At 46.3% G+C, this 12,500-nt stretch overlaps 1 protein-coding gene across 4 annotated transcripts in view; it reads right to left on the bottom strand.

Annotated features, from left to right (window-relative positions):
* myo6a (myosin VIa) overlaps positions 1-12,500 on the bottom strand; it is an 81,721-nt gene that overhangs the window by 41,953 nt on the left and 27,268 nt on the right. For all 4 annotated transcript variants that reach the window (XM_042095304.1, XM_042095305.1, XM_042095306.1 and 1 more), the window contains exons 11-15: positions 9,124-9,304; positions 7,511-7,652; positions 1,180-1,337; positions 828-919; positions 111-183 (exon numbers count right to left, since the gene is read on the bottom strand). In XM_042095304.1, the coding sequence (XP_041951238.1) occupies positions 111-183; positions 828-919; positions 1,180-1,337; positions 7,511-7,652; positions 9,124-9,304 (646 nt within the window). The remainder of the gene's footprint in view (positions 1-110; positions 184-827; positions 920-1,179; positions 1,338-7,510; positions 7,653-9,123; positions 9,305-12,500) is intronic.

Raw genomic sequence — 12,500 nt, 5'->3', positions numbered from 1 at the left:
ACACCTCAGCTGACTTTTCAAATGCTTCACTCCCTCATCTGTGAGCCTTGGCAGAATGTGTAATTAGGAGAAGCTCTACATTAGCAAAAAGGAAAGCTGGCGATACACACCAATGCAGTCCTGATTGTCGACATAGTGGACCTCGTTCACTCCTAGCCCCTCTTTCTGATAGAGCTCTTGTTCCTGAGGAATAACACACACACACACACACACACACACACACAAACAAACACACAAACAATTAACAAACATAGATCTGAGGGCAGGATATAAAAGGAAAGAGCAAATTGGTCAGCAATTCAACGAGTCCAGCGCAATGAGTCATACAGGGGCCTGGAAAGTCAGTGAAAGCTTTTAAAGAAGGTTTCCCCAAAGTTTGAGAGCAATGAGTTTTTTTTTCCAAGTGTTGCAGGCTGTAGAAAAATATTATCCAGGCTGTAGAAAAATATTATCCAAATTCAGGCACATTTTTTTTTTATTCAGTAAGCAGTTCAGCAACTTTTCCAGAACACAATAGAGATAGCAAAAAAATAGGAATAGACAAAATATTAACATGGTTCAGAGCTCACTTGACCATCAGAGAGAGAGAGAGAGAGAGAGAGAGAGAGAGATGGATGGAGAGAGGGAGGGACAGAGAGTGATAGAGAGAGGGGGGGGGGTGTAGACAGAGAGCTGACAGGAAATTGTTTGAAAAACATGAAGAGAGATGGAGGGAAAGAGAGATAGACAGAATAGAGACTGGGGAGAAGAGAAGAGCCAGAGCAAGACAGAGTCAGAGATAAAGGAAGTGTGAAAGGGCTCCCCAGTCTGCGTTCAAAAGCACTCACCTCCTTTAAGATGCGCTCGTTGAAGAACTGCTGCAGCTTCTCATTGCAGTAGTTGATGCAGAACTGTTCAAAGCTGTTGTGCTCAAAGTACTCTGGAGGACAAAAGTGCAAAAGGCAGAAATGGACAGTCCAGATTGAGAATCGCAGTCGTCTGAGAGTCCATCAGTGACCTTTTCAGGTTGTTGATTGAGGTTATTTCAAATTCCACAGTGTGACCGAAGCACTCTGGGGTAATGCATTTGTGTGTGTGTGAGATAGCATATATCTATGTGACAGCAAATGTTTAGGCCATAGTGTGCAAACCAAATCATGTGTGCGTGTGTATATACACGTGTGGCAATGCCAATCTCACCGAAACCGGCGATGTCCAGCACCCCAATGAAGTTGGCCGAGGAGTCGAAGGGGAAACACTGGTTGACGCGCGTCACCACGTGGTCGAAGAGACGGCTGTACACGGCCTTGGCCAGCGCGTCGCGGGCGTTGTTCGCCTGCTCCACCTTCAGGGGCACCCTGAGGACACAGGAGGGAGCAACACTGTCAGTTCACAAATCTCCTAATGAGAATAGACCCTTTCAACAATAAAAACAAAAACAATGCTTGAACGTTCTATTTGGTTCCCAATCTACTTCCTCCGCATTAAAGGACCAGTATGTAGGAAATAATGTAAAATAAACTGTAACCATTCCAAAAATGATCACCATATGTTGTCAGAGAGTAAGGAAACATGATGAATTGAAGTAATGGCTTATTTGACAACATTACTCTAACCCGTAAAACCCATGAAAGAAATTTCGTTTTCGTTTATGTTTTGAACGATTAATTCTAGAATACCGTATTAATAATGGGCTGGCGTGTCCTCCTATTTGTGTTGCCAAATTAGCAAAGGCCAACTGTCAACTTGCTGTCAATTGTAGTCATGAACGCCAACGAGGCAGGCAAATTTCAAAAATTAAAACAAGAAACAAATTAAGTGGACATCGGAGGAGCTTCCTGAGATGGTGACATCTTCGTCAAACGAAGAATATCAAGTCTGACGCAGAGCTGGCCATATTTCTCCACGACAGGTAGCCTAGGCTAAACTTCATCTGCATCGCTAACTTCAGCTAAATATGTTACGTTGGTTAGAGAGGTATTTTTTGTTTTCACTGTTTCCGTAATGTGTAGCTGGGTCATGGTTGGAGAAACGTTAAAGCAGCTGCAGGTCAACTAACGTCTTCATTACATCTGGCAACCCAGAAGAGGCTCGTGTCTGGTAGTCTTGAGAACATTCACCAGTGTTTTGATTTTGGCCTACAGAACGTTCGGTAACAATCCTACAAATCGCATCTTTAAGATAACATATGGAATGTTAAAACGGAAGCCTTGTGGGGCCAACTATGATGCTGATAATGGAACTCTCTTGAAAGGGTCTATATGAAAAGAAAAAAAACACAAGATTCTTGCTTGAGGTGGTGGCTTTATACAATTGTGTCCCTTGTGGTGTCCTGAGCAGCTGTTGTTCATTCACAGAGGAGCGCAGGCATCTCTGATGGCACCCCTGGAGAGCAGCAGGGCTCCCAGCACGAGCCCATTGGTGTGGCCCTGGAGGGGACCCAACAGGCCCAGGGACCAGGGGAGCATTCAGCACCATGGAGAGCTCCACTGGCCTACAGGTGTGGCTGTAGCCTGCCTAAAGCACTTCCATGGGTCTGCTGGGTACACAGTCCGCCACAGGGGTGTGTGTGTGTGTGTGTGTGTGTGTGTGTGTGTGTGTGTGTGTGTGTGTGAAAACTAGTGAGTTCCAAGGCCCCAGATGCACAGACAACCTGACTGTAACCTCCACAGAACTCTTGGAGAGAAAGAGTATCTTTCATATTTTGGTTGCTCTACAGTACGCACTAGTACTATGTTAAGCAAATTTAAACAGAAACTGGATTATTTTTACAGAGATTTTTAAAGATCGTGCTTCTGCTGCCTTGGCAAAGTTGGCATGTATATCAGTTATGGTTCCTGTGTGTTAGGAAAAGACCCTACCCCAAGGTAGGAGCTCAAATAGCTCTAACTGAACTGCGGCCAGGGGAACTAAATAACCCCCAGTTCCATGCTGTCTGAATACACAGAAAAAAAAGGGTTCTAGGAACTACATGTTCTAGGAACTGCAAATAGTTCCTACAGTGCGAAGGGCCTAATGATTGATGAATGGAGACAAAAAACAAGTTTTTGTATGGTGACTAAGGTATGGTGCACCTTATACGATTTGACAGGGAATGAACCAGCACCCTTTTTATTATTTATATATAGAATACCACTTTGCCAGAGGGACACACACACACACACACAGACACACGCACGCACGCACGCACGCACACAAACGCTAGATACACACAGACACCCAAACACACACAGAGCTGAACTCCATCTCATCCTGACTTTCTGACACATGACAACTGAAGGCAATCTCATCTAGACTCTCACTTGCATACGCAGCGCACTAGACTGCACATCTCCCACACAACGAGCTTCTCTCCCCAAACTTGGCCACTCATACAGACACCGACTGACACATTCAAAACACCAAGCATACACTGTTATATGTTATCTGTACCCCAGAATCAGCTTCTCCTATATACACTCTCACTCACTCTCTCTCACACACACACACACACACCGCCTTATTTTGGTACTGGAGAAAGCAGAGGCTTTGCGGAAAGAGCACCAAGGCATTAGACGGAGCCAAACTGCAGTCCATGCAAAGTGGGGCAGTGGGGCACCCCATCTGTCCCACAGTCATGTATCCTCACTCACACTCACACTCTCGCTCTCTCCCCCTCACACACACACACACACACACATATACACACACACACACACACAATCTCACTCTCACTCTCACACACACCCACACACACACATATATACACACACACACACACACACACAGACAATCTCACTCTCACACACACACACACAAACACACTCTCTCACACACACACACACACATACACACACACACACACACACACGGCTGGAGAGTCTCTGAAGAGGTGTCCTCGCGTCACTGGACACTGAGATCTCTGGCGATCCGCTCGGCACGCATCACATGGACTCAGTGCACCAGCGCCGTCATGCCATACACACGCAGCCCTGACCTCAGCGAGCCAGCGTCCAGAACGGCCCTATCTCTCCGACCGTCTTCCACCAGGGCTCACACACGACACCCACACTCTCTTCACTAATTTAGTTTTTCTTTTCTTTTGAACAACATGGGATCAAAAAAGTATATATACACACTTATACTTATACTTATACTTATACATTGTATTCTCTTAGGGCAAAAGAACACAGGGGAAAAAAAAGACTATTGCAACATAGGAAAGCAAAACAACACAGGCAAGGACTGAGTATAGCACACAAGCTATAGACCAGGGGTCTCCAACCTTTTTTGGGAATGAGGGCTACCTGAAGACACAAATCATATGGAGGGCTACTCATTTGAAACAAACATACCCTCACGAGGGTAGTCCTCCTAAATAATAGGCCTATGTGATTTTTACTTTTAAATTGTCAATATTGTGTAGGCCTATAAGTCTTTATATATTAAGCAATATATATAATATAATATATATTTATATATTAAGCAACTGATTCTTCAATACTTTAATATCAATATGCAACGCTACCAACATTTTTGTTCAGTCTGTTCATTTTTAAGTTTGCATGGGGAATCTAATCTTATTTTTTTAACAAACAAAAAACAATATTTTTGTGCAATTAATAATTTGTTACAATTTGTACCAAATTTATACCCACCCACCATTATGAATTCAGGGGTTGTTTAAGTTCTGATTTTATAGTGGACAATTCGGTTTTAACATTTCAATAGTAATCACCCACACCACCCTATTATATGAAGACTCCCTTTAGAGTTATTGCACACCTGACATCTCAAAAAAGGTAATGCACAGTCCTGCTCAGTCATGCATGCCACAACATTTTCAGCACTATTATACGGCAGTAGCCTACGGAGGAGAAAAGGCCTGTGAGCTAAAGCAATTGTTTTTCAGTCCTTAAACAATCATGCAAGAACCGTATTTGACGAACATAGAATGGCCACAGAACTTTTGCAAAGATATGCTTCCATTGGCTACACAGACGAGCAAGTTTCCCCCTTTACTGTGTATGCGTGCGAGCAGCGTGTATGCGCTCCGCTTCCGTTGTTGTTGTAAGGATTGAATGGGAAACGGATTTGGAGCCAAAGGCTAAAATGTAACGCAGCTACAATTTGTAAGGCATCACCAATATCAATTTAATGTTATAGATGTATGGCTATATACATTCTTAAAATAATTCTGGTCTAGACTTAAATATCTATTGAAAACTTCACAATGGAGGGTGTTTTTAGAGCGTGATCTGCAGGTGACTATTTTGGCTATTTTTAGAAGGTGCGCTGGGGGCGCCTCATAGCCATCCCGCGGGCACCGTGTTGGAAACCACTGCTATAGACCTTTTCAACAATAAAAACAAAAACAATGCTTGAACGTTCTATTTGGTTCCTCTGCATTAAGATAACATATGGAATGTTAAAACGGAAGCCTTGTGGGGCCAACTATGATGCTGATAATGGAACTCTCTTGAAAGGGTCTATACAAATATCTAAGTAGATATGCAACATATTTGAATAGCGCTGATTCACTGGACACTAACAGGGCAGTGTGTGTGCAGGGCACTGAGCTCTCCCGTCCAGGTGACCGCGTGATTAGTGACACCGCCCACTCCGGCCACTCCCTCCTTCCGGCATGCAAAATGGCCAAATCCACACCCCCGAGCGGACCATCTGATCCTGGCCTTCCCCACCCGCTTTACGTAAGGCCGCCGAAATAGAGCGCTTAGGCCCGCAGGCCCTCGCAAATCCCCTGCAGCCGTAAGTGACTTAGCCCTGGAGCCATTGTGCCTCTTAATTGCGCCGTTTATAAATACACTCCTCAGACAGGCATAGGTACCGCTTCAACAATCACCGACAACAACAACAACAATAAACAACCACAAAAGCAACAACGACAACAAAACCCACAGAGCAACACACACACACACACACCTCACACACATCCACACAGAGACAATCCAGTAGTGTCCAGCCATTGAGCACTGCGACAGCCCTCAGAGGGAGAGAGGCCGATGGAGGCATGGAAGATGGGAAGAGCGTTGAGAGGGCAGTGAGCGCACAACGGGGCGACATGGAGCGAGGAAGCAGGAAAGAAATTGCCCAAAAAAACAGAAAACAATTGGCTAAATAAAAAAATAAGGGATACTAAAATGCCAACTGCTCCTTTAAAATAAAGGGCCTGACAAACAAACTGGCTGTAATCAGGAGGGAAAGGCAGAGCGAGGACAACATAAAGGACAACATAACAACAATATTAGTCTAGGAGAACGAGTAACGGCAGTAAGTGCCTTGACATTCAGCAGAGGACTATTCATTGGCCAATCCCTGAAACAATGACGCCATGTTTTGGAACCCCTCGCATGCGGTCAGACAAAAGGCTCAGTCTTAAAAGCGACGCCAGGTGAGGTGGCCGTCCACCAGGAAGGAAATGTCAGTTTGCCCTTTCTCTGAGGCGGCGAGGCGGCGGACTCTCTCTGTGTTGGCCTCAGCTCTACTGCTGCTTGTCCAGCTCATTCTCTCTGTCCACACACACACACTTTGTTCTGCAATATTAGTGAAAGCAGCATTGCACACAGACAGATGCTGTCTTTGTAAGCAGGTAGGGGTTAGATGTACCTTTGACTACAGCACAAAGACATTAGTGAAAACAACATTGCAGACAGACATAAGCATATAGTAGGGGCTTTGACTCAACAGTGCACACACACACACACACACACTCTCTCTCTTAAACCACTGTTGAGAGCCTGTGAAACGAGTGGTTGTCCAAACTCTTGACTGACACCAGTGCCCGTGAGCAGTTTCACACAGACGTTCAAAACGCACGCCAGCTCTGTCGTCTGCCCGGTAATGTCCCTCAGCACCAGAGGTGAGCTACTCCTACAGAGCGCCCGCCTCGCCTCACCTCGCTGTGCCTCACCCGCGCTCCGCGGAACACTGCGGCAGCCAGCATACAGACAGCCCAACTGCTGCTTGTCACTGTGAGGTGTTTATGTGTGTTTGTGTGTGTGTGTGTGTGTGTGTGTGTTTGTGTGTGTGTGTGTGTGTGAGCTGCCCCCGTCAGTCACTGAAGCTGCACCTCTCCGGATGACATACATGTCTACAGAATTGCACAGATGGCTCTCTCTCTCTCTCTCTTGTTCTCTCTCTCCCTCTTCCACTTTCTTCTGCCAAGCTGCCAACCTCTCATTCTCTCTCTCTCTTTCTCTCCCTTCATCCCTCTCTTTTTCTTCCACTTTCTTCTGCCATCCTCTCATTCTTTCTCCCGCTCTCTCTTTCTCCTCCACTTTCTTCTGCCAAGCTCTCATTCTCTCTCTCTCCATCTCTGGTGTCAACCAGCTGCCCTGGGGCTGCTGCTTCTCACCTGGCGTCCGCCTGGAGCGCAGACGAGAGTGCGGATGCTAATGTGTCGGCACTGCAGCCCACCTCTCCCCACCTCTCCCCACCTCTCCCCCACTCCCCTGTGCATGTGCGGCCTGGAGGTGGGAAGGGAGGGGGGGCGGGGGGAGTGTTGAGGGGAAGTATGTCAATGTGCACTCACTTGATGGCGCCTTTGGCGCCCCCTGCTGACGTGAGCATGACCCGGGAGGTGAGGCTGACCCGCAGGTCCTGCTCGTCCAGGCCCAACAGCTCAGCGCAGTGCTCCAGCGGCTTGCTCGACTGGTTCTTGATGATGCAGCCGCCTGCCAGAGTGTGGTGGGAGAGGGAGAGGGGGAGAGAGAGAGAGAGAGAGAGAGAGAGAGAAGAGAGAAGAGAGAAGAGAGGGAGGAAAAGCAACATTTGTCGTCATCAGTGTCACTTCTCACACAGCAGCCTGGAGCTGTCAAACTCTGTCACATTTTCCCAAAATAAAAAAAACACACACGGAAAATACACTAAAACACACACACACACACACGGACACATGCACAAACAAACATCCTGCATAGCCATCATCCCAACATCATTTTCACAGCAATATAACGAGTGCAAACATAACCGCAGGCTATGCAGTGGAGGAAAACATGGCCTGAGATGCACTCATCCACAACCTAAAAGATCTGCATGTGTTGAAAGGCGTGCTCTGCTTCAAAGGCAAGATTTGCCATTCTGATCACATAGCTGCAAAGGAGCGCTCATTACACAAAGCTCAGTCCAGCAGAGGCAGGCGGGCGGCAGACACCACCCCTCTGGGTCACTGGGAGCTCTCTTCCCTCTCTTCCCTCACAGTCTGCTTCCTCTGTGGGGTTGACTGTCTGTCTGCATGTCTGTCCGTCTGCATGCTCGTCTGTCTGCTTGCTCGTCTGTCCGTCTGCATGTCTGTCCGTCTGCATGTCTGTCCGTCTGCATGTCTGTCAGTCTGCATGTCTATCTGTCTGCATGTCTATCTGTCTGCATGTCAGCTTATCCTCCATCTCAATCTGAGCGATGATCAGAGCCTAGAGGCTCTACAGTCAGCACACACTGTCTGTCTTCATGAGGGATTTCTCTCCAGGCCAACACAAAATAAACTAAACAGAGACCACCAGCGGCCAGGCCTTCCTGTTGTGGCAGCATCATTAGTTAAAAGACAGCGGCTGACAGAATCGGGGGGAGAGGCTGAGCTGCAGACTTCAGAGCCAAAGCTTTCCCACCGCCAACAGGAAAAGAGAAGAGCGGGCAAAGACAAGGGCAGAGATAAGGAAGATCGATCATTCTGTTCTCTCTCTCTCTCTCTCTCTCTCTCAAAGACAAGACAAACAGCCTGAGAAATATGCACACATAGAACAAGTGAGGCACTGTGATCGATGACTTTCTAATGCACAAGCAAAGTGGGCTATCCTGTTGTCAAAATCAGTTTTTGACAAACATCCCCTGCACACTCTACGGTAAACTCAAACCAACACTCCCTCTTCATTTTACTCAAAAACTCAAATCATTCAGATAGATGATTGTGTAATATAACTATACTATGTATTTTGTAACTCATATCATGTGTACTTCTGATAAAGTTTTTCAATAGTATTCACCTGACCAATGTGATGCAATATATTTGATTGTTTCTTTTAGACATATTTTTAGCTTAATCATCTTAATCATCTCTGTTTTTCTAATCAACTTTGATCATCCACTGCAGCGGAGCCAGTGGTGGTGGCTGATGGGGGGAGTCCGGGTGACCCGGCGGTGATGTCGTACCGGAGGTGCTGCCCGCTTCCTCAAAGTCCACGTTGCCCAGGTGCAGAACGCCGGCCACCACGCGGAACAAGTCCAGCTTCTCCGTGTCGTCCAGACCGATTTTCTTCATGGCCACCGACATCCGGGTGAAGTCACCCTGGTCGTCCAGCAGAGGGTCCTTCAGTGGGCCCGCCTTCATGTGCTGGAAGGGGGGGGGGGGGGGAAGAGAAGTCACGTCAGGGGTCAAAGGTCAAACGTTCTCAAGGGTCAAGGACTGCATGTGTATGGTTGAAAGTAGGTAGTAACATTAAGCGCACAACAGCCCACCTCTCACAGAGAAAAAAAAAAAAGGACAGGACATTCCAACACCATTAAGTAGAACCATACACACATGCATGCACACTTACTGACCACCCCACACACACACACACACACACACACACACACACGAAAAAAAAAGAGAACTGCTGCAAACGTCATCCAGAACCCAGAAAGAAGCACAATACAGGAACCTGCTGTCAGACAGGACACTTTATGAGCCAGAGGAGAAGAGCTGTCACGCTTACAGGAAATTTGTGTATGTGTGTGTGTGTGTGTGTGTGTGTGTGTGTGTGTGTGTGTGTGTGTGTGTGTGTGTGTGTGTGTGTGTGTGTGTGTGTGCAAAAGAAGAAAAGAAAGGAAGAAAGAAGCAAAGAGAGAGAGAGAGAGAGAGAGAAACACAGACAGAGAGAAACAGAGAGAGAGAAACAGAAACAAAGACAGAGAGAAACAGAGAGAGAGAGAAACACAGACAGAGAGAAACAGAGAGAGAGAAACAAAGACAGAGAGAAACACAGACAGAGAGAAACAGAGAGAGAGAAACAAAGACAGAGAGAAACACAGACAGAGAGAAACAGAGAGAGAGAAACAAAGACAGAGAGAAACAAAGACAGAGAGAAACAGAGAGAAAGAAACACAGACAGAGAGAAACAGAGAGAGAGAAACAAAGACAGAGCGAGTAAATTAGAACATCACAGTACGATGAAGATGCAGAGCTAAGGTGATGATGATGGTGATGGAGCTGGAGTGCCAAGGCTCCCAACACAAGTGCTGACCCCAGCAGCACTGCAGCCTCGCCAAGCTGTCCCCATTCAACTGGGAGGCCCTTACTTACAACTACTGTTTACTGAACGCCCCAAATGTTGCCAAAAACAGGCTTTAAATTTTAGTGCACTCAAATAAATGACAGAGATAACAACTGGTGTGTGTGTGTGTGTGTAGGGGCTCTTCAAAGGTGATTACAGATATTTCAAATCACCAGCGGTTGTAAATAATAAACTCATAAAGCCGAATGATCAGTGGCTAGTGCCAAGCCTGTCCAGGAGGCTTTCTATAGGGAGGGCTCGACACTTCGGCTTGCTCAAAATGGATAAGCGGGGCTCTATAAATTGTACATCTTGGCTGAACCGGGCTCTTGGCATCCATTGCCCTGTGACATTCAGAGATAGACATAAAGAGGCGTATGTAGAATTTCAAAAGCATTTTTTTCACCCACATACTGGAAGTTCTACACTACCGAACAAAGAGGAAAATCCCATCCCAAAAGACACAGAGGAAGCATGCAAGCCCCTAAAATATGTTCTCAACAAGCTGATTAGATTAGAGAGGTCGAGCTCAGAGTGGTTTTGGAGTAAAGCTATAGACACGAGCACCCCTTGAGAACAAATCATGACCATAATCACCTTATTGTCCTGAGTGACACAGAGAAGATGCAATGCAAAGAGACACACACAACCATGGTGACGTGAGTGACAGGTGGAACACACACACACACACACACACACACACACAACATAGAGGCTCTCCACAAGCAACACATGAACAGGTCACATGATGAAAGTCCAGACGTGCAACAGCTGGTTCTTATTCCAACTATGAGTCACAGGGTGCCTGCTGGTGAGGTGGGATCGCACCGAGCGTGGATGAGATCAGCGCACAGTTTTTTCTCCCCTAAATGAGGCCTGAAACGGATGTCTTGTGGAAGAGTCCAGGCATCCTGAGGGGGGAAAAAAACCTCTGATGCAACCTGGCGAAGCGTGTGCCACGGAACAAACCGATGGAAATGAGAACACACGCGTGGTGGCAATGACCACTTCACACCACACAGCCACACGCAAAGCACAGAAATACACGATGAAATTCAAAAACATCCAAACTCATGGCACACTGCTTCTGAGTAATGGAACCAAATCAATGAAATATTAAATATTCCTTTGGGGAGCTGGAGAGGAGACTCGTATAACAATCATCATTAATTAAACAGCTCGTGCAGGACTTGCAGCACAGTGCACAGATATAATAATAACGTGGCTACTAGGATTTTAATTATGAAAGAGAGAGCAGTTGGCAAGGATGTGTGTGTGGAGATGAAAATAGTGCACTAGTTGCATTACAGTTATTATTAGAGGTACAGTAAGTGTGATTTATAGACGTTATGCCTAAAAGCATTATGATAATGTAGTCATGTGTCCCCAAAGGCTTCTGAAAGACAGGCTAAATTGATCAGTCAAATCAACAGTGCAGAGAGAGATTGAGAGTCTCTTCTGAAGTTTTTTTGTACAAGCGTCGACTTTAATCAGTTTCTCCTTTTATCCAGGGCAGACAGACTGGGTGTTGTGGATGTCAGGGAGATTTGTAGGTGCCATGCGAAGCGGAGACAGGAGGGGGGGGGTGACAGGACCAAAGCTCCTAATGTGTTTACTAGAACCTCAGACACCTGAATGTAAACAGTCCTAACAGCTGTTGCCAAGGCTCCCTTTGACACAAACTGCTTTCTGCTCACGTTAACAACCCCCAAATTCCCTCCCTCACAACCAGTATCACTGCAGTCTCTGCATGTTTCAGTGCATGCTACTCACTAACGGGAGTGTTTTCTCATTTCAATGCTCCTACGGCTTTGCAGGCCTCCATCGTGTAAAACAAATCTCTTTCATTTCACAGTTAGATTTTCATATCAGAGACTACCGAGAGAGTGTTGGCTGGCCACTCCTACTCGTCACTGACTGGCGAACCCTTCAATGTGGCCCACATTTATGACACAAAATGCAGCCATTTCAGTTTTGAGATGGTGCCCTTAGCTTGGGAGAAATCACCAGTGTGGCCCCCTCTTCCCTTGAACATATTTAGCAACATAACCAGAATAGGCTTACACAGAACACTGAATGTGAATGCGTTCCATATGAGGGCTTGTGCAGCTAAGACACCAAAAACTCTACAAGGCTTTCAGCTCATCCGGTAAGACAATGAGAGAGAGAGAGGAAACTGTGCGAGGAGAGGGAGAGAAGTGAACTCATGTTCTTAATCCTGGCCAATGAGACTGTGAGCTGCAGCTCTCTGGATTTTATTATCTAGTGGGGGAG

This window comes from Alosa sapidissima, chromosome 6, assembly GCF_018492685.1.
Source record: "Alosa sapidissima isolate fAloSap1 chromosome 6, fAloSap1.pri, whole genome shotgun sequence".
NCBI classification, from domain to species: domain Eukaryota; kingdom Metazoa; phylum Chordata; class Actinopteri; order Clupeiformes; family Clupeidae; genus Alosa; species Alosa sapidissima.
The sequence above is the reverse complement of the archived record's forward strand: the minus strand, read 5'-3'. Positions and strand labels throughout refer to the sequence as shown.